The 23,540-nt window shown below is 41.6% G+C and overlaps 1 protein-coding gene across 1 annotated transcript in view; it reads right to left on the bottom strand.

Annotated features, from left to right (window-relative positions):
- Positions 1–23,540, bottom strand: part of STK3 (serine/threonine kinase 3) — a 3,088,627-nt gene that overhangs the window by 2,451,765 nt on the left and 613,322 nt on the right. The window contains exon 4 of the mRNA XM_044065641.1: positions 9,630–9,744. Within this exon, the coding sequence (XP_043921576.1) occupies positions 9,630–9,744 (115 nt within the window). The remainder of the gene's footprint in view (positions 1–9,629; positions 9,745–23,540) is intronic.

The following is a 23,540-nucleotide window of genomic DNA, read 5'->3' on the forward strand; positions in this document are numbered from 1 at the left end:
GCCTGAGGCAAAATATGGACAGTAGCAAAATGAGCAGGGAGAACATTTTGAAGGCTGACACCTTTAGAAAACTGTTTAATAGAGAGAGATCCAGTATGCATCTCCATTGCCTTTATTTCCCTGCTACTAGGAAGATTCTGGAGTAAAAATTCCCATCACTACAAACTCTTGGGGCACTACTACTTTTGTGGCTTTAGCCTATAATTCCCATAGGATGGGTAGAAGCAGACGGATCTGGTTGTGGGGAGGGGGAAGCATGCCATTCAGAGGGGAGAGCTCCTGATACTTTAACAATATCCTCCATACCAAACAGTTTTTCTTTAAAAATCTACCCACTCTATTTGTCCCCTCACTTCCAAGTCCTCCACTACATCCTCACTACTACAAATCAATTTCTAGTCACTAAGCATAATCAAAATATCTTGTTGAATACTTACTTCCTCAAAATCTCTTTCTGTTCTAACATCTTTATCTTAGGGCGAATACAAACTCATGCCAAAGTAACCCTCCCATCTCCTTATCAGTAACCCCTCACACCGTCACAAATCTATTACTATATTTTGTCTTCTATCACTACTGGGGCCCCTCTTTCTGCCAGTATAACTACTCCCCTCTTCCTTTGCTCCTAATGTTCTGCTGAGTTTCTCTGAAACCCTTGCCTCATCAAATTCATATGTTCACTCTCATTCAGGTGTACCTCCCTGTTGCACTCATATTTGTACCCTACACATCTTAATCAATGTCATCACCCTTCACCTTTTATCTAGTCCACTGCAGCCATTTATGTTTCATGTTAATATCGACTGCAGCAATTCTAATAAGGAAACATTATTATCACTAATAATGTCTGCCATGTCTTTTGCTTAGTAGTCCATCTTGCAAATTATATAAATACACTAATAGCTGGCAGGTACAATAACTATAAATTAACTCATCTCTTTTAGGACTTATGCTGCCTTTTTTCAAATGCTGCAGGTCATAACACCTTCCGTTCCTAATATACCCAAATCATCCAGAACTATATACTAGTTAAAAAGGGGAAAAAAATGCAACCTTTGCAGATGAGCACTAATGTTGTAGCTCTTTGGCAGCCCACATAGGTATTATATTCAAAAACTGGAGTTTTTAGCCAGCTCTGTGGCACAGAAGGATTAAGTCACAACTAACACAGGGTTGACTAGCAACTTGGGTGCCTGTAGTAGGTGGTTGGGGAGGATGAAAGTAAGCAGTTTCTATCTGTTCAGCCATCCTAGGAGGACAGGACCACCTCTGGAAATATCCCGTAGGACTAGGTGTTCACTTATTGCAGTTCTGAGCTGGCCAATCTTGCACTGCTGTAATGTGCTGCAACTAAGTAGTCAAGGCAATACTAGTATGCAAAGGCACTTTTCCTCTTGGGACCCAGCAATTACAGGCTCGTAGGTGTTGCTGAGGGGGAAGGTCACATGAGAAGAGGGAGAGCTACCCATCAAGACCTGTTAAGACAGACTGCTCCCACTGGTCCAGCTCTTGCAATGAAATGGAGGGCTTATGTGGGTTCCAGAGGAGGATCAAAGGGGCCAAAGGGCTCTCACCTAGTCAAAAAATACCTAGCTCTTGTTCAACTGGAAAAAAATTGCCAAATGTGCAATGGCAGAGAACCCACCCAGCAATGTCCTGGGAGGAGCACAAAAAAGGCTAAGGTTATTCATGCTACAGCACATTACTTTTCTTTTTCTTATTCTAAATCTACTGTGTCTCTGTTGCTGACTAATCACCATTTCTGGCACTAGCCCTTCCATGCACTTAAACATTAATTTTTTTTTACTAGATCTAAGAAAAAGTCATGACCAGCCTTCAACTAATAAACTGTTATAACTGTTTAACACCGTTTCATACTGCAGCCACTAGGGCAATGTTGGTGTGTTTCTCTGCCTTTTTCTGAGGTGAATGTTCATGGCACCATCTGCTGTACATCTGCAGACACTGCAGATGATTTTAACAGGGCTGAGAATCTTTGTCTGGTCTAGTACACCTGGAATAGTTCTGGTTGTCTCTTTAAAGTCTTTGGGAAACACCCATGGCAGATACAACAAGACATGTCACGTTGAAAACCAGGATAGAAAACACACCAGATGTGTGTTGGGTGAGAAGGTTGCTTGTAACACACGTGGTGGCTTTGACATAAGTGGACATACCCTATGCTTCTATGTTTGGAAGTCCATTTGCTGATTGCCTGCTTACAATTAAATCAACAACTGTAAAGATAAGTAATAAATATGGTTTCCAATGAGGTACTTATCTCTCAAAGCTCTTTAATCATAAGACTGTACTGATGCCGGATTGCAACACACGGTCTTCTGGTAAACTTGTATGTGGCAATAAATAACTAAAATTAGCATGGATAGATGCTACTTTACTTGGTATGTGATTTCTCAGATAATGTGAAGTTATTCTAGTCAAGAAAGAAGGATGTTCGGCTTTGCAAATCGGTCTGGGCATCAGACTGCCTGTGTCAGAGATCCCTATAAGCTATGACTGCAACAGTGGCACACAAGAACCATTCATTACCATGTTATTGGAGAGTAACACAGATCAATTATTTGGGAAAGAGGAACAAAAGTTGAGAAGATGATGAAGTTGGAACTGTATGTGAGAAGACTGAGAAATATGCTTATAGTTCTGAAAAGGAGACAGCAGAGCTTTAGCTTTCCAAGAAATAAAAGCAAGCACAGGAGGATAGCTGTTTATATATGTGCTCCACTGGAGGAGGCAGGGGAGGGTTAAAGAAATCTGGTTAGGGAAGAAGACTATTTCTGACCACAAAGATTGTTGTGAAGACAGAAGCAAACTGAGAGAAGACGACTGTGGAGGACAAGAGACTAACTGAAGAAGGAAAGAAAGGAACTGGCTGAGTTGGAATGGCAAGAGTCTGTAGATCAAAAAACAAGCAAAAGTCATCATGGAATGGGGTGAAAGGAAGATGGGGTAAAAAAATGAAGTGGATAGGGAAGAGAAAAAAGGAGAGATGGAAATGAGGTTACAGAAAAGGAAAAGTGGGTGCAAAGTGGAAATCTGAAAAGATCAAGAGAAAAGACTATGATGTGAAGGAGATGAGCAAGCAGAGAGATGAGCAGTGGTTAGAAGCAGAGCATGGAGGCAGGCTACAGAGTTAGAGGCTCAAGGTAAGAAAAAGGGCACCAGTGGAGGCAAACAGGGAAGGTGGCATGTGTACAAAAGGAAGGAGACTGTGCAGTGAGTTTTATAAGCATTATATGGCATTACACATTAGGACACGAGGTGAAGTAGGTATGGAAGACAACCACTGCTACAACATGAGATAACAAGACAGTAAGTAAAAGTCGATTAGGTAGCTGAGAGTAAAGAAAGCTACATGAATAGAGGGCTTGCTGATTTGGATAGGGTCTTGGGGAAGAGACAGTCATATGACTGATAGGAATCTACAATGAGGCCTTCACAGATGGTGAACTGCCAAAATGCATATATCAGGCACAGGTGACACTGCTATTCAAAAGATGAAATGGGAAGGAAGAGATGAAAGTTATAGGTTCACAGCACTGCTAAATGTAGCCATAAAGATGCTGGCTAATGTGTTGGAGAAGAAGCCAGAAAGGTTGGCTAGGGTAGATGGGAAGGGAGAACCAGCAAGCCTTAGATAAGGGCAAGTCAGAAATATAATATTAGAGAACTTGAGAAAAGAAGAAATCGGGGAAGGGAGATGGATGGACGGTGTTATTTGACATACAGCAGGCTTCAGACACAAGGAAAAGGTGCTGCGGGGAATTTGGAGATTGATTAAGATAATATATAATGAGTAACCGATGAAGAAGTAAGTCATTATGAGTGCTTATTTAAGGGTTCTAAATCAAGTGTGGGGAATGAGGCCTTTGGTCCTGCTCACATGCATTCTGGTTATACAGGGTGGCAGTGTGCATGGCTGGCTGTACTCTATCCTCCCAGGACGGGCCTGCATTCATCTCTGCCAGCACCATCAAGCACCTGAGCCACTAGTCGAACTTCTATCACCTGGCCCATGCTTAGGGCTTTACCCCTCTATGCCTGTAGTGCAGGTTACAACATAGGCATCATGAAATAAAAAGGAAACAGAAGATATTTTGGTATGCAAAAGATGTCTAAACAGATAGAAAATTCCCATCTGTAACTGTGAAATATATACCACAGTGAGAATCCAGAAATTCTCGGCCTTTCCTAGGACATAAAGTGAGTACTGATATTTTTCCAAAAGAAGAATCAACATTATGTAAACTAATGCCCAGATTATATTTATCTAAAGAACACACTGACTTCTACAGAGCTTACCATATGGAAAGCTTATTTTTGCTTCATATCTGACAATGGTCTTTATTTCACAAGTGCAGAATTTAGAAATTTCTCCAATACTTGGGAGTTTAAATATACGTCAACTTACAAGTATCTAGAAAATAAAAATAGAAGCTGAAATAGCAATTAAGATTATTAAATATACTTCTGTTTGTCTTTTCAGCTTTTCCCGGTTAGGGGGTCGCCACAGCGGAACTCCGGTCCGCTAATGATTGGCAGTAGATTTTTTTTATGGTGCGAGTTGCCAGCAAAATGCCCAACCTTCAGCGAAGGCACTCCCATTCACGCACATCTTTCGGAGGCCATTCAACCACAGGGAGGACATGCAGACTCCAAACAGAAGGCACTCCAGCCATGAATCGAACAGGAGAACCTCTTGCTGTGAGGCAACAATGCTACCACTGTACCACCGCGGCTTCATTATTAAATATACTTCTAAGAAGCATGAAATGCCCAAACCAATTACGTGCATACTACTACTGCTGGAATAGAGAAATGCTTCTTTTACGAAACATCGATCTTCCACCTTCTCAATTACTGATGGGCAGATGCCTTAAACTGAAAGCAACTATCTCATCTGCATTACTACAGCCAAGCAAATGTAAAGAGTGACTGGAGAAACTTAAACCACTATGACAGCAGTACAAGAAACGTGACTTCTCTAAGTACAGAATGAGTGAAGATGACAATGCAGGCAATACTGAAATTTCAACAAAAGATTCTATAGACAGATTAACAGCCAAAGTAGTGGCTGTTACCAATAAAATGAGGTTTATTTACAGAATATAACTCTAAATTTTACAGAAAAAAAACAGTAAACAATTCACAGCTCACAAAAATGCCTGTGATGACAAACATTCCTGGCAGAAAGAAGTCATTCAGAAAAATACAAAGCATATTAGAGTCTACAAAACTAAGAGAATCTTTAGCAGTATCCATATCACCTCCTCAGGGTGCTATAGTAAACGATTAAAAAAAAAAAAGTACAGTTGTGTATACTTACCATAAATGTAGATGTTTGAGTGTATTCACTGTTGCAGTCATCACCTGTGGGTTATCCTTGCTGTGGTAGCCCTCGGTCAGTCTGAATACCAGAGTCAATGTTTTTTTGCGTCAGCTGCAGTCACCTGTAGTCTGACGTCAGGTCACCAGTGCTATAAAGCAAAGCAGTCAACGTCATTACCTTTGTTTTTTTGCCCTAATCCGTCAGAAGCACAAGAAGATAAGGAAAAGTGCTCCTGGTGGCAAAAAGCCATTGTGGGAAGCTTATTCCCACCTAGGGGAAGATGCTATATGGGGGATGGAGGGGGGAAATCAGGACTGCAACAGTGAATACACTCGAACATCTACTTTATGGTAAGTGTACACAACTGTACTATGTTCTTCATGTTTCACTGTTCCAGTCATCACCTGTGGGAGGATTCCCAAAGTTGAGGAGGGGGTGGAGGATAAAGTCCTAGGCATGGGTCAGCAGGCTCTGCAGAGGCAAACCCTGCCCTAGACTTAGAAAAAAAGAGGTAGGTGGTAATGCTTTGTAAAGGTATGGACAGAGGTCCAGGTGGCAGCTTCCAAGATGTTCCTGGTGGGCACTCCTCTGAGGAAGGCTGTGGAAGTGGAGGCTGCCCTAGTGGAATGGATGCAGATAGACTTAGGGGGGATTTCCCATGTAGCCTTTACAGAAATGGATACAGTGTGATATTGTTTGGAAATGGGCTTCCCCTCTGCCCCAGGGGCAAAGCTGACAAGTAGTATGTTTTTCTGAATGGTTTAGTATGGTCCAGATAGCATCTGCGTTGTCTGTGCATTCTTGCAAGTGTAGAATTCTTTCCCCCTTGTTATGAGGGTTGGGAAAGAAGGTGGGTAGGTGTATGGCCTGGTTGAGGGTCACATCAGATACCACCTTGGGCATAAAGGAGGGGGTTAGTCCTCAGGGAGACCCTGTCTGCATGGAAAATGAGAAATATTTCAATTCTGCTGAAGCAGCAGGCTCGAAAGGGGGTAAGGTTAGTTTTTCTACAATATAATTCAGGTCCCAGGGTGGCGTGGGAGGCCTTCTGAGAGATCGGATATTAAAAGCCCCTCTGAGGGACTGCTTAATCAAAGGATGAGAGAAGAGGGGTGGGATCTGAATCGTAATGGGCAAAAATTACTGAGGCATGGATTTTAATAGAGGAGAAAGAGAGGCCACTATTGAGCAACTCAGCTAGGTAAGATAAGTGGGATGGGAGGTACTTGGCCCCTTTGGACTGGTTCCAGGAGCAGAATCTTTTCCATTTCTCTGCGCATGATTTTCTGGTGCTGGGCCTTCTGGCCTTTGTGATGATGTCTAGGACCTATTTGACTAACAGGGACTCCTTGCTGACTTTTAAGGTATAAGCAATGCTGAAAGATTGAGAGTCTGTAAGTTTGGGTGCAGTATCTTCCCCCCCACCAGGGTCAAGAGGTCCGAGATCAGGGGAAACTGCTTGGGGAGGGCTGTAAGTTCAGGCTGCGCAGTAAGGGGTACCAATGCTGTCTGGGCCAATCTGAAGCAATGAGGATGGCCTTTGGTCTCTCCTCTGTTATTTTGATCAGTACCTTGGGAATAAGGGGCAGGGAAGGGAAGACGTACACAAAGAGGGAGTTCCAGGGGAAGGCTAAGGCATCCACCTTCCATGCTAGGAGGTGATATTCCCTGGTACAGAACTTTTGCAACTGGCGGTTGACGTGCAAGGCAAAGAGATCCACTTCTGGAGTCCCCCACTCCTGAGTGATTTGCAGAAAGTTTTCCCTGTGGAGCTGCCATTCATGGGGGTCCAGTAAGTTTTTGCTTAGGTTATCTGATCTGCCAAAGTGTTGTTGACCCCTGGTAGGTATTGGGCAATTGGGTGTAGACCCATGGAGGTGGTTATAAGCCACAGGCTCATGGCTAACCTGCACAGGGGATAAAATTGGGCCCCCCCCCCGTTTGTTGATGTACCACATTACTGTGGTGTTTGTCCAGATTCGGTAGTGCGCAAGGCCTCCTCGAACCCGGTGCCTTTGTCATAGCTCCGGACCCAACAGAGGCAGAGACAGCCAAAGATCGGAAGACTAAAAACATTTCTGCTGCATACCAGTCTCCGAAAGGGTCTCAGTAGAGGCCTGCGCAGATATCAAATCGGGCATCAGGGGCTGCAAAAGCACCTCACTGAGTTCCAGAGAACTGACAACCTGCTTAGCAGTAGCGTTGTTGGAAGCCTTAGCCTTGTGTGGTCTGTCTCTCTACCTCAATGTTTTTTCGGAATGTCCACAGATTGCTGGCTGACAGACGCCATATCAAAATGTGAAGACGGAACACAAAAATAACTGTCTACCCAAAGAGCTCTACGGCGAATGGTTCTCGTATTAAAGAGGGCACAGAACCGGCAACTGGGGACGTCGTGGTCTGGGCCTAAACAAGTGACACAGTAAGAATGGAAGTCTCTGTGTGGGATCTGCTTTCCACAGGCAAGACAATTGTTAACTTTTTCAGACATTGGTTAGTGCAAGAAAAAAGCATCCCCAATGGGGTACTTAGCTTTAGATGTTTTCAGCTGAAATTCAACTTCTGGTAGTGACCGACTGGCACTCGTGTGAACTGCTTCTGCTATGGGCTCCACAGCAAGAAAGACAGATGTAATGATGTCGACTACTTTGCTTTATAGCACTGACGACCTGACGTCAGACTACAGGTGACTGCAGCCGAAGCAAAAAAACACCGACTCTGGTATTCGGGCTGACCGAGGGCTACCACAGCAGGGATAACCCACAGGTGATGACTGCAACAGTGAAACATGAAGAACATAGAAGGTTACTGCCTCAAACAATAGCAAAACAAAGCTCATCAGCTCAGAGTGTTTTTCAATGATGATTATAAATCTAGTAAAAGTCAGCTGCACAGAGTCAAAAACTGAAGTCAGAAAAGAACACAAAAGAACCAATATTTCTGCAATGAATGTCCTACTGCACACATCAACCTAACTTCCTTTCATTATTACATATGGTCAACCTATTAAAAGGTCACTTGGATACAGTGATCATGTTAAGTAAATGAACTAAAGAATGGACTGAAGCACTGTTTAATAATTGTGTTGGTATTTTCTTCAGATGCCACACTGGCATGGTGAGTAGCACTACTGCCTCACAGCAAGAAACTCTCTGGCTATATTATCAACTAGGGTGCCTTTTCTGTAGAGTCTCGTGTCTTTCCTGTGGTCAGGAAGGACTGCTCCTGGAGCTCCAGTTTAGGACTGCAATTTTTTCCAATGCCCAAAGTGGGACGTGTTTTGTAGAAACATGAGATTTTTGCAGGACAACCATACCCATAGCCAGAGCAAAGGGCATAACTTCCACTTTTTTTGCTAAAATAAAAGCTTATTCTTGCAGCATTTGAGTTGCTTGTGCTGTTTCATATAACATACAAAATAATTAATTTATGCAACTATTAAAGAAAATGTAGGAAAACTTTTTTGTCCTTAAAATCTCAGGACATTTCCCATTTTCTTAGCCCCCCCCCCCCCCCCCAACAGGACACAACTGCCCAAATAGGGAGTTTCCTGCGCACAGACGTACAGGTGGTAACCCCACTCCAGTTTCTTCCCACTGCCTTAAAAAACAACATTCTTCAAACTGCCCGAAGGTGTGCGTCTAGTATGTGGAAGAGAGAGAGTGTGTGTGTGTGTGTGTGTGTGTGTGTGTGTGTGTGTGTGTGTGTGTGTGTGTCTCAGCAAGAGAGAGAGAGAGAGAGAGACAGAGCACTTGTTTTCTGCAATAGACCAGTGTCCTGTGCAGAATGAGTTTCAGTTGCTTTGTGCCCACTTACAGATTACTGGGATAGGCTCTGGCATCATAAAACAAGCTACAAAAAAATGCATGGATTAATGGATAGCTGGACAGTATTTTCCTGATTTGTTTTAATCTTAAGGCAACAGCATATAACAGCTATGGAAATGTAGTACAATTTATTTTACAACGTAAGGAGAAGTCACTGATGTAAAAAAAAATCAGGGATATAGCTTTAAGAAAATCAGTAGTTTCTAAATTGGTGCTTGCCATGTGATCCTTTTTTCACAGTCTGTGAGAGCAGATGCACTGTTTGAGATATTGCCCTTTTTATTAAGATAACATTCAACAATATAACTTGTATATGACATGCTACAGTGCCTACTACTTGTCTAGATATATGCCGGCAACTTCACTACTATAAACAGAATAAAACAGGTACTGAAGAATGAATAAATGTATGAAAGATCTGTACTACATTGCAATTTTATCTGCAAGAAACTTACTGTTTTATTTCGTAATCTGATTATATCAGAAACAGAGCCTGCTCCGCAATACTCCATAACAATCCATAGGTCAGTGTTTTTAAAATAGCTGCCATAGTACTTCACTACATACGGGCTGAAAGCAAAGAGAAAAAACAATCACATTTATTTTGCTCTCATTTTTAAATTAAAGATACAAACTGTATAATGAAACTTCCAGAATATTCTGTTTAATAGGATTAACAGGATATTTTGAGCACACCACCTACAAACATACATTTTACTTGGTCTGTTTCGAAATTGCTGCAATTCCCACTAGAAATCAAGAAACATCAGAAAATAGAGAAGTAGAACAATAAAAAACACACTTCTTCATTAAACTAATAGATTTTTGTAGCATTCCTGGTTTGTTGGGGTCATAATGAATTAGGAAAGGGCAGCTATTTCAGGTACTCACCATATCAGCAGATCATCAAGGGAGAAAGACTTCCCTAAATTAGGTATCTACTCATTGATACAAGCCATCATCTAGTTCTCAGTGTACAAAGAGTAAAACCTGTCTTGCACTGCTGGTTTTCAGGCATCAGGTACCATCTCTGTCCCACATAAAAGTGGTCTCTCATATCATGGTACAGTTGCATGAGGTACCTGGTATGGACAGTAGATGACAGACTCCTCCTTGGCTTCAGTCTTTACCTTGCTGTCCTATTTAAGCTGGCAGAACCAGCTGCTTTACATTTTTATCACATAAGTAACAGACAGGTGATGCTGAGTGGAACTGGGCCACAGTTGGCAATCATATTTATATAACCAAGTCTCAGATGGAATACTCTGGATCTTAAATCAAAGTTATTTGTGAAAAATTAGCTACATTGTCCAATACTTTCTGTAGATCAATATATGTGTACATACCTTTAAGAAGCTATCCAAAAGCTTGCACAAGTGTATAAATACTGAGCATGTGTGGGGCCAACTGCCATCTTGTAGTTAGCTGTTGAAATGTAAGCATCTATGTTTGTAAGCTCTGTTTGTTAACTAGTTCATTCATATTTAAAGATGCTGCCATCCATCCTGATGCGTTTGTATGTATTAAAGCATCTGAACGAAGCCTTCTTGTTATCTGTATTAGAGACGAACGAGCGACATGGTGTCAGAACCAGCATATCTTAAAAGGCATGGAGTTAGAGACGGCTTGGCTAAAATGTCTAGAGGTACTGCTTAGAGTTGGTGGAATATACATCAGTGGACCATCCCAAAATTGTGCATTCTTTGCAAAACAGGTCAGAAACGAATTTCAGGTATTAAAACTTGCTCAGCACTTTTTCCCATAATATGAAAAGAAGTACACAGAACGCACTAAATAATATTCACATAGACCAATATGTACGATATTGGTAAAAATAATCAAATTACTATGGAAAATTTTGAAATAAAGTTCGAATTGCATAAAACAAAGTGGAAATGATTGCATTTTCGCAAAGCCCATGTATTTTTTGTATTAAGCAAACATATCTGAGTTATCAGAAGTGTATAAAGTGTTTGCATGTTTATGCAGTGTTACAGTAAAGCTGTTTCGCAAAGTACAATTACAGGGCATATTTCTCAAAGGACAGTATTTATTGTGCATTTGAATGCTGTTACAAGCTCACAGAACACTTTGTTCATACATAATTACAAGGACCACATTTTCAGTGTGTATTACAGATGAACGAGAGACACTTTCAGTATGTGTCAGAAATAGCATGTTAACCTCTACCATTTGTACCTACTAGAAACAACAACAAGGTCAAGTGTCTGCAACTCTAGCTAGTTTAAAGTGGTAAACTGAGATCTAGCCTCTCTTATGAGATCGCCATAATGTGACAGTGGGAAAACCAGGTTTCACCAATTTATCCAGCCACAAGTCCTTCAGAAAATCAGTCAAGGCATGAATTCCATTTCTACAACCTTTAAACATCACATGATTGGCCAAACACTGCATAACTGGCCGATCAAAGCCATAAAACATTTCAGTCGCCATTCAACTCAAAAATCTCCACACTTCAACATAGTACCAGAAAAACAACAGGAACCTAAACTATTTAAATCAACTGACAGTTCTCCGGGAATGGAAGGAGGAAGGGATGAGGATTCAGTCATTTACTATTTTGGTGAGAACTTCATACATGTATACCATAGTTTTAAAAATGCAGAACTATCAAACTAAAAATGGTGTAAAAGTCCCAGATGACAACCTCACTTGATTAATATAATTTACCCATTTGAAGCTAACTGCAATCCGATTCATAATGCTTGATAAAACTGTGGGCTGCAGACCATTTGTTTCCTTTCAAACAGCTGCATGAGACCAATCAAAATAAATCTTCACAAACTACACTGTTCATTGTGGATTGTGCCCCAATGTATAGTTGAATTGTTCTGCATGCATAATCATAAAACCTTATTAAGCCTGCAATCCAATTTCAAATGGTCAGTTTGCCAAAAGGAGCACCACACTTTGGTACTACGGAGAAAAATGTTGGTCAGACTTTCTAAAATCTTTAGTCTAAGCCACTTGTACAAAAAGTTGTCACTCTTAAGATTCAAAGAGTGCAAAATTTCAGTTTGAGTCTGTGGCCAAGGGCAAAAAGAAGGAATTTATATTCTCCATTTCAAGACAACCTATTCCTTACAAAATAGTATAAAAAGGGTCAGAACATACAAAGTCAGCAAAGTATGTATACTCCTAGCTGATGCTGCTACTACTATTTTACAACGAAAAGAAAACCTCCAAATTTTATTTGTTTGCAGTTTGTTAACCATGAGAGTCCATTGGTCCGAAATGAGCCCTTTTTCAATGGAGGCCCAAGGAGAAAAGCTCCAGAAACAATATAAAAACTATTAAAAGCAGGAATAGATTGACATAGAAATAATAATAATAATAATAATAATAATAATAATAATAATAATAATATAAAGCATATTGTGGTATATGCTATAACAAGGCATTTTGTGAATACATGTGATAAAGTGTTCTGTAGTTCAAGGTATACAAATGCCTATACTATACAAGACATACTAGGGGTAAGTATTGCAAGATGAACTGTAAGAAGGTGGTAAGAACAGCATAGCAGTGGTGGGTTTAATTTGCGAAAGAAAGCTTGAATGAAGTTAGAGTGAATTAGGTAGAAGCTAGGAAGGGTGAGAGCAGGAATATTCCCAGGTAGGAATGAAGTACAGTTTAAAAGCAAGAGGGGTTCTGAGGGGTTTGGATGTGGGGTGGGAGTGAGTTCCATTTGCATGCTAGGGAAAATGACAACAGAAGTTGCCTTGGAGTGCATGTGGGTTTGTACACTTTGAGAACATTCTGATTTTTGTACCCGAGTGATCTGTCAGGAAGATGCAGGGTGAGGATAGACGAGAGGGAGGGGCGGTTAGAGGGCTTGAAAATGAGTTTATGGACAGTAGAATGTTGAATGCCAGAGAGATAGTTGGGGAGTTCTAGCCAATTCAAGGAGTGTAGGGCATTATAGTGGTGTGAAGAGGACGTACAGCCAGTAGCAAATTTAGAGACGTTATTGTAACAAGATTCAAGTTTTGCCTTTGGGGAGGATTGTAGGTTAGTAAGGAGAGGGCTCTATACATGAGAGAGGGAAGAGGATAAGTGACAGCAAGAGTACGCTTAGATAAGGGGGTAAGGAAACGATTATGCCAAGAGAGCATTCTGAGCTTCTGTTTTTTTTTTTTGTTTTGTTTTTTTTATGTTGGTTTGTAGGTGAATGTCAAACTAACTGTTCATCGATAAGGACACCTAGTAGCTTGGTATGGGGGACTATTTTGATAGCGGTTTTGTTTAGGCTGACTATACAGAAAGAGTTCTTGTCAATTTTAGTATTTTTTGATGGGATAAATATCATGATTTTAGTTTTGGTTGCATTGAGAGCCAAGTGATTGTTCAGAATCCATGTTTCAGCACTGAAAAGTGAAGGCATTCTAAGTTATTTGCATGAGTTTGGGGAGAGATTCGGCAGAGCAGATAATGGTAGAGTTGTCTGCGTATTGGACAAGTTTGGCATTAGGGAGGCAATGATGGAAGTTGTTAATAAAGATGTTAAAAAGTAGGGCATCCAGGATGGAGCCTTGGGGTATGCCTGTTCGGAGTATGAAGGTAGGAAGAGGTACAATTTTCCACCCGACAGCCTGTTGTCTGTCTGAGATGTAACTGGAAAACCAATTGATGAAAGAGGCCGAAAGGTTGAGGTGGGACAGGAGTAAGTGATGGGAAACTGTGTTAAATGCTTTGGAAATGTCTAGGAGAAGGGTAGCTACTATATTGCCTGAATCGCGAGCTCGGTTGACGATGTTGAGGAAGGACAGAAGGGCGGTGGTGGTATGGTGTCCAGGTCTAAATCCATGTTGTGTAGGAGTCAGCAAATGACCGTCTATTAGGTAAGGTAGGAGTTGCAGATGAATACACTTTTCAAGAGTCTTAGAGATGGGGAGAGGAGGGCTATTGGGCAGAAATTGGAGGTGTTAGTATTGTTGCCCCCCACTGTTGGGGATGATGGCTTTTTTCCAGAGGAGAGGTACATATGTTTCTTGAATGGAATGATTAATAAGGATACAGATAGGAAGAGCTATGCCATCAGCGGCTAGCTTGAAGAAGATGGAAGGTAGACTATGTGGGGCATTAGGGCAAGGTCTTAATTTTTGTATGAGTATTGTTAGGGTAATGACAGGAATAGGTTTGAGGGTGAAAGGAGGGAGGCGAGTAGAATTGAAACAAAATTACAAATGAAGTTCTGTTCAGTCCTTCCAAAACAATATTAAGGCTCAATTCTGGAAAATGGGTTACTTGCAGAAATTAAGGACAGAAATTCTATTAAGAACATCTCTGCAGTTACAGAGTACAGACTCCCACAGATGGCAAGATGAATGCATGCACAAGATTTTTCCTAGTACATGTGAAAGGCAATCCAGTACATAAGGAGATGAACATGCATTTCCACCAGTCCTAAAAAACTATGGAAATATTTTACACTTAAGCAAAAGGGGCTTATTAGGGCTTTCTAGAATCCTGTAAAACCCTAACTACCAAGATGAGCACATCTGCATACTCAGAATAAGATCCAGGTCTGCAAATGTAAGATGATCAATAACAGACAAATACATGATTTGCCACAGTGGGTAAGATGATATTCTCTGAAGAGCAAACAAAACAGTTTAATCCATTGTCTCCATAAAAGGAGAGAAGCAAAAGCTAGGGGCTTTTGTATCATTACATAGTGCTTCGAAAATTCAATCTTTATTAATCTTTAGGACTCGTGCTCAGTTCAGAGGACAAAACATTTCCAGTTTACTACTGCATCTCCTCTCACCCATCAAACACTGTACCTCTAATCTCCAGTTTCGGTCTCTTAAGCTAAAAGCACCACATGCAAAGAACTATAAAAAATAAAACATCTCCAGTAGAGGTACGGTAATGAATTCACCAAGTACATGTAATGTTATGGTAAGCACATTACTCAAGTACATGTAATGTTATGGTAAGCACATTACTTCCCAACGACCTTAGTGACCACCTCGCTACCTTTATTATAAAACACAAATGTTCAAATACGAATCCCCCCATAACTAGATTAGTAAGGAACAGCAAGAATTTTGTCCCTGACCAATTTCTAGCTGATCTCAAGGCTTGTAACTGGCACATCCTAAAAACCCTACCGTTAGATGAAAGTGTTTCATACTTTAATGACACTTTCCTCAAGATACTCAATTCTCATGCTTCTAAACGACTTACTAGAACTAAGGAACGAATAGCACCCTGGCTAACACAAGAAACTAAATCTAAAATTAGAATCAGAGACCAGGCCTGGAATAAATGGAGAACCACAAAAACCCCCCTAGATCGCATCAAGTTCCTCCAGCTTAGAAATTCAACCAAAGTAGCCGTTAAATCTGATAAAAAACAATATTTCTGTCACCTCCAAGACAAACATCAGTATAATCCTAAAAAATTCTGGGCTGGTTTTAACCACCTACTACATCCAGGTAAGTCTACTACCCCCACCCCTGACAAACTCATGGACAAAGACCCAACAGAAATAGCCAACTCCTTTAATTCTTTTTTTACTGAGACCATGCAGTCCCTTGCCAGTAAGCTTGCCACGTCTCCCTCGGTGGCAACCCCAACCATAAATACAACCCAAACTGCCTTTAACCTACAACCCATCTCCAACTCCTACATTCGCACCCTTTTGAAAAAACTTAAACCAACCACCCTAGCGGCAGATCTGCTCCCTGCCAAATACCTACAAATAGCATCTGATGCCATAGCCTACCCTGTCTCAATCTTGATCAACCGGACCATTTCTGAAGCATCTATTCCCTCGATCTGGAAAATCTCTTATATCATCCCCCTCCATAAAGGAGGGTCCTCCACTGAAACCTCTAACTATAGACCCATAGCCATACTGTCTCCCCTAGCCAAAATTATGGAACGCTGTGTCCACAAACAACTCATTACCTACCTCACACAAAATAACCTCCTATCAAACACCCAACATGGCTTTCGCCCCCATCACAGCACAACCACAGCTCTCCTCTCCTTTGTTGACTCAGTCAACCACAATCGCAATAATAAACTAATATCCTCTGCGCTCTTTCTAGACCTATCGAAAGCCTTCGATATGGTCAACCACCAACTACTGCTTCAGGCACTGGAAACCTTACATCTTAGCAAACTAACCATAAGTTGGTTTAATGCTTATCTCTCTAGCAGAAAACAGGCGGTTCAGTGGCAAAACAGCCTATCTGACCTACTCCCCACTAATATTGGTGTCCCCCAAGGATCTATCCTTGGTCCCTTTCTTTTTTCCATTTTCATAAATGGCCTACACTCAATTATTCCCAAGGCCACCTGCATTCAATATGCAGATGACTCCACCCTGATCTGCTCTGACGTATCTCTCGCCAAACTCTAAGCCACTACCCAAAACTGCTTTTCCACTGTCGAAAAATGGTTCTCGGATCTTAAACTCTTACTCAACCCTACCAAAACCAAATTACTTCTATTTTTCCCCACTCCAGCTACTGCTCAAACTATAGAACCCCTCAACACCAACAACCCAACCTTCCATGTGTCCTCCAATAATGGCACCATTATCTACCCCGTATCCCATACCAAACTACTAGGGGTGACCATAGACCATAAACTTAAATTTGATATGCATGTAAATTTAACCATTAAATCGGTCAACAAAAAACTTGGGTCAATGTATAGAATAAAGGCCTTCTTAACTCCGCACAGCAAACTAACTATTGCCCGAACCCACCTCCTCTCCACACTCCTTTATGCCTCCCCGATATTCTCCTTCCTCAATAAGAAAGAGCTTAATAAACTTTCTACTACCTACAATCACATAGCCAGATTCATAACTGGAATGCCCTATCGCACCCATCACTGCCTAAATTTAAGGTCTCTCGAATGGCTGGAACTGCCCAATATTCTCAAATTCAACCAGCTAACCGAGGCTTTTAAAATTATCAACCATCCAGATAAAACCCCCTCACTGAACAAAATACTTACCCGTGCATCAACCTTAACTCCCTCAGGTCTTCCAAAAGTCTACAAGTACTGACCATTAAAGCTAACAACGCTGGTGGTGAAGCACTATATGCCAATTCCATTGGCAAATCCTGGAATGCCCTTCCAATCAACCTAAGACTTATGACCTCTCAGAACCAATTTAAAATACATCTTAGAGCATACCTGAAATCCAAATGGTTATGCCCTTGCTCCAATCCAGACTAAAAGCTATTGTCCCTGCCTCACCTAGGCTTCTCTCAGCCTCCACCTAACCCAAAAACCAAAAGAATCCTCTATTTAGCCCTGTTTGTCTGGCTGTTCTAATCTGTACCTCGTTAAATCATTTATATAACTCTTGCTTCTCTTATTTGGCCTTTAAGCGTCAGTGTATTTAATTGTATTTACTTGTTTTAGCTTTATCATTGTATTTGTATTAACTAGTATTTACTTGTGTTAACTTCATCAGTGTATTTGTTAATCTAACCATGATCTTGGAGCTTTTCTCCCCGGGCCTCCACTGAAAATGGACATGTATCCAGTTGGACTAGCCCGGTCAACAAATGTAAAATAAAATAAAATAAAATAAAAATACTATCTGCTAAGGACATTCAGTCTCATTTACCTTTAGGACAGCACCCCAGCTGACTTTTCGGGGTCAATAGTCTAGCAACATCATTGACTACTGCAGCACCAAAGGAAAATCTGGAAACAATGTCCAGTTTATGATGTCTTGCAAATGGGTTCAATGAGGATCAAGCTGCAGCTACACCAATGTCATCTCACTCTGTCTTACAAAATAAAGGCAGGTGAGGTAATATCAGCTCTAGTTGAATGAGCTTGGTAACTCTTTCTGATAACTGTAATAAACAAAGGAGATACAACTAGAAACCAATGAGCAAGACAAAGCTTATTGACCTTTTGCCCTAGTTCCTGACAACCAAAGGAAACAAGTAGCTTACTACCCTTTTCTGAAGGTCTTGTCCATTTGACACAAGTTGCCAGTGGACATCACTACAATGCAGCATGTACATTCCTTGGCTAGAATAACCTCTGCAGAACATTGCAAGTTCAAAAGTCTGTTTAAAGTTGCATAAATGAGGCTGGTCCTCAAAGAAACCATTACTTTATGGAAAACCAGATAAAGAGGTTGAGACACACAGAATGTAACTCAACAGATCCTTCTAGCTGAAGTCACTGCTACTAAGAAATGGGTCTGTTGTGTCAAAAATGTAAAATTTGCAGGTGTCACTAGTTCAAAATGAAGCAAGTTTTTCACACTCTAGAGGTGTGGGGGGAGGAACAGGGGATTAATTCATGAGAACACAACACAGTAGCATCCCTTAAGGAAAGTTCTGCATACATCACAAGAAATTAAAAATGTCAAACGCTCTTGAACATGAAAGCTGGACAAGGTACTTTAACAAACCTTAACTAATGAAAAGATTAGGCCTAAATTAAATGTTTCCAACAAATGATGAAGAGACGTAGACATGGGGCTGACAATGAAATCCAAATTATGGCACTCAGACCACACTGAAAACATTTTCCACTTATCTTTGTGCATCTTCTGGGTAGACTGTTTCTGAAAAGATGGCATTATCTCTACCATGCAACTCAAAAAACGTTTATCCCTGGCTATTAATGGAAGTGCATCAGCTAAAGTTAATATGAGATCCCAAAGATTTGGATGTGTCTTGAAGGAATGATGAAACAGAACAGTCTTCTGCATAAGCAGCCTTAGAGCAGGTTCCTCAACAACAGAAACCACACCTATATGAGACAAACATGGCTAGTAAAATCAAATTGGCCCTGTGAAGCCTACCTTTCTGGATGAACTGCATCACTGAAGAAAAGTAGCCAAAAAAAAAAAAAGAAGTAGTAGTTATGTCTTACCATAACATTCCATCTGTGTTGTCAAGCTTCATCTGTTCTTGACAGATGGGTTACGGTTCCGATTGTTATATAGTTCGAACCAGCCAAAAAACTCTCGAGCTAAAGGTCTACCCACAATGCCCCTGTCTACATTACCTCAGACTGAGTTTGCAATCTTACAGAAGGAAATATGCCTACATACATGAAGACAGGAACTTAGCATCTATGAAGAAGCCATGTCCAAGGAACATCCTAACTGAAAACTTAGGACAAAGATTGCTCCGTCAGGAGACCCATGAGGGGGAAGAAGGGGGGCATCAAGAACAGATTAAGATCGACAGTACAGATGGAATGTTATGGTAAGACAACTTCTTTATCTGATGTTGTCAATCTTCATCGATTCTTGACTGATGGGACAGAGTCCCCAGCTACATTAAATCCTGCGTGGCCCTATAGAAGAAAATTCCTGAGAACCATAGAACCAAAGACAGCTCTCCCCCTGGAGACCAAATCCAATCTGTAATGAGCGATAAAGGCATGCAGACTAGCCCATGTTGCTGCTGAGCATATCTCATCCAAGGAAGCCCTTTGATGGAAAACAGCTGAAGTGAAAATCGATCTGGTGGAATGAGCCTTCATTGGCATTGTTAGTTTTAAATTGCATTACCTTCATTTATCAAAAACAATCTCTAGGCCATCTTGACAAGGTAACTTTAGAAACAGATATTCCCAAGATCGTGCCAGCAAAGGAAATAAACAACTGTTCTGATTTCCTGAATTCTTTAGTTCTGCTGCGGTAAAAACTTAACTGTCTCTGTACATCTAACAAGTGTAGGCAGTATTCTCCCTTACTGGTAAAATCTGGAAAGAAGATGGGTAGGTCTATAGTCTGATGGATGTTGGAATCTGAGATCACCTTTGGAAGGAAAGATAGATTGATCCTGAGTGTAACTCTCTCCTTATAGAAAATTAATTAAGGGGGCTTTGAACATAAGGCTTGCAATTAGGATACTCATCTTGCAGAGGTCAGAGCTATAAGTATCTTCCAAGAGAGAAACTTCAAGTCACAAGAAGCTGCTTGTTCAAAAGGAGAAAAGTACCAATGATTGTAGAACAATAGTAAGGTCCCATGGGGTAGAGGGCTTTTAAAGGGAGGCTTTAACTGAATGGTTCCCTTGAGGAAGACTTTACATAGTCTATGCTAAGATAAGGGTAGGTCTCCAAAGCCATTATGCATGTCGGAGATGGCAGCTAGAATGACTAACAGTAGATGTGAATGCTCTTTTTGAAAAAAGGCTGGCCAGGAATTCTAACACTTTCTGTACTGGTGCTGAGAATGGGTTGAGACCATTATCACAAGTCCATATTGAAAACCTCTTCCACATACTGAGGTAGAGTTTCCTGGTGAATGGTTTATGCAATGCTAGCAATATTTTCATTACTGTGGATGATATAACATCATGCCTGGTGACTAACGGATTGGAGGAATCAAGTAGTTAAACTTGAGGCTTTGAAGATTGGGATGCACCAGTCCCAGAGGGTGAGACAGAAGGTCGGGAACTGGGACAAGAATGCACGGATGGTGAACTAGATGAGGCCATAGCAAGGGAAACCATATTTGTCAAGGCTAGTAGGGTGCAATGAGAATTACTTGGCTTCTCATCCTGGTTGCTTTATTTAGAAAGAGTGGGATCAGAGGGAAAGGTGGAAAGGCATGGAGAAGAGCCTCTCTTGAAGACGCCTCCTGAGGGGGGAGTAGGGCAAAGTAGCATCTGAAATTATTGTTTTGGGGTTAGGCAAAAACATCGCAGCAAGGCTGGCTCCAGCATTGAAAGATAGTCTTTGCTATCCTGGGATTGAGAGACCACTCATGAGACAAAAGAATGCACCTGCTCAGTTTGTCCACTATTATGTTTGAACTCCCCAGGATATGCATTGCTGTCAGAAAGCAGCTGGAAGCTATGGCCCATTGCCACACTCGTAGGGCTTCTCAACACAGGGGCTAGGGCTTGGTACTCCCTTGCTTGTTGATGTACCACACTACGGACATGTTGGCTGATTGAATAGCAATTGTTCCTTGAGGGAGGATGGAATGAAATGCCTGCAATGCCAGAAGCACCGCCCTCAACTCCAGGACAATGATATGCAGATTGGCCTCTATCGTGGATCAAGTGCCTTGGACTGTCTGTCCCAGATAATGTTCCCCACATATTCTGAGAAGCATCCATGGTCACTATGGCCTTGGGTTGTGGAGGGACAAACAGACGACCAAGAAGAATTTGCTCAGATTCCATCCACCAGGATAAGTCCTTTTTGCAGCGACTGTTAACAAATATTGGATCGTTCATTGGATGAGTTAGAATACACCAATGGTTTTGCTCACAACCATTGCAGTAACCACACGTGACATTTCTCTAAAGGGACCAGAGTTATCGCCGCTGCCATGGACCCTAAGTCTTGAAGCACCTGGCAAGCTTGTAATTTGTGGTGAGGACAGAATTGACTTGAAATCTTATTTTCTGCAACCTGTGAACAGGTAGGGAGGCTATGCAAGAGTACGTGTTTAGATGAGCTCCAACAAATTCCATATCCTGAGAAGGATTCAGTTAGGACTTTGATTGACTGTGATGCCTAGATTCAAGAATAAATTTAGAGTGATCTCTGCAGCCAATAGCAGTAGATGTCTGGTGGAAGCAGTGATGAGCCAGTTGTCTAGATATGGAAACACCTGGAATCCTTGCAGTCTGAAGTGTGCTGCTACTGCTGCCATACATTTGGTGAAACTCTGGGGGCTGTAGAGACCAAAGGGCAGCACCCTGCACTGATAATGACTGGCTCCTAGCCGGAAGCGGAGGAACCTTCCTGAGCGTTTGTCCATTTTTATGTGGTAATATGCATCCTGAAGGTCTATAGAGCACATTCAATCATTTTCTTCTAGAAAGGAAGTACTGACTGAACAATGACCATCCAGAATTTGGACTGCTGAAAAAAAATTGTTTAGATTGCGGAGATCCAAAATCGGTCTCCACTCCCCTGTCTTTTTTTGGCACTAAAAAGAATCTTGAGTAAAATCTGGATCCCCTTTGGTTTGGTGGGACTTCTTGGACAACTCTTCCAAGTCTGCTGACTGATCAGCTTAATAAGATTGTCAATGGGAGGTGTCACTCAGGAAAGTAGATGGGTGAGCTCCAAAGGCCTGCAAGTACACAGATTCCTCAGAGGAAGGGTCTTTGGACTTCCAATTTCCTCTCTGTTTTAGGGTTTCTAGGATGTCTCCAAAGGAGACATCATCTGGGGGTGACCAGGGGGAACCCTCCCCCTCATTGAAATCTGTCGTTAGTGACAGACTCCTAAGGGGAGTCTAGGTGTTTCCTCTTACACGGTCTCTTCTCAGGTGGCTCCTCAGTGGGAATGTCTGCGGAGGACTCAGAAAGTACAGTTGTGTACACTTACCATAAATGTAGATGTTAGAGTGTACACACTGTTGCAGTCATCACACTTGGGTCATCTGCCTGCAGGTAGACATCAGTAGGCCCGAGTACTAAAGACTTAGTATTTCTGCGTTAGATCTTTTTAAGAACCTCTTCTGCTTTGGTGCCATACAAACTGTCCTTGTTCAAAGAAGCGTCTAAGTAACTTTAATTTGACATGGTCTGGCAAAGTCTGCTCCTTGAGCCAAGCATGTTTTCTCAGTACAGAATCAGTGACTGCTGCCCTGCAAGATGCTTTTAGGGTGTCAAAGCCACACTGCAAAGTACGATTGCAGATTTGGCTTGCAGAGTGCATAAGTTCCTGCAATTCTTTATTTTCTGCACAGTCTGTAAAGGTAGCCACTTTTTTTAATAAGGTCCATAATATGTTGCTGGTACTTCAGCGTGTGAAACTGACAATTCAATGCCCTAATAGCAAGAGTTGCAGAGGTATATACCTTCTTACCCCATCTGTCCAAAGCTGTGGAATCCATGTGAGAAGGGGTGGGGTTCTTGGCTGTAGTTGCCTTGATACCTTTAGGCCCCTGGGAAATGATCTTTGGGTCAGCAGTAGGATTCTTGAAAAGAAAATTGTGTGTGTCGGGTACTCTGTAGTACCTGTCTGGTTTCCTAGGGGCAGGAGGTAAAGTATCAAGAGTAAGACTGGATTCCATAAAAACATCATCAACAACTTCCAGGACAGGGGGTATTGCTAAAGGCCTGTGCTGTGGCAAATCTAGGAATTCTCCGAGTTTCTTTTTGGACTGAGGATAGTACTGGCATTCCCAGTGGAAATGCTCTTTTAAAGTATGTAAGGTTTCACCAAAAGAAAAACCCTCTGGAGGGGAGGCAGAGGGAATGGATTCCTCTGCATCTGAATCCTCATAAGCAGATAAGGGCATGTCTTCATAATCAGATACCTCAGTGTTCATAATCAGATACCTCAGTGTCATTGGACTCCTGGTCTGTTGAAGGTGCAGGGGACTGGTCTATTTTCCTTTTAGCAGGGGAAGGTTGACTTCC

Source organism: Protopterus annectens, chromosome 3.part0 (assembly GCF_019279795.1).
Source record: "Protopterus annectens isolate FY-2018-M chromosome 3.part0, PAN1.0, whole genome shotgun sequence".
Lineage (NCBI taxonomy): Eukaryota > Metazoa > Chordata > Ceratodontiformes > Protopteridae > Protopterus > Protopterus annectens.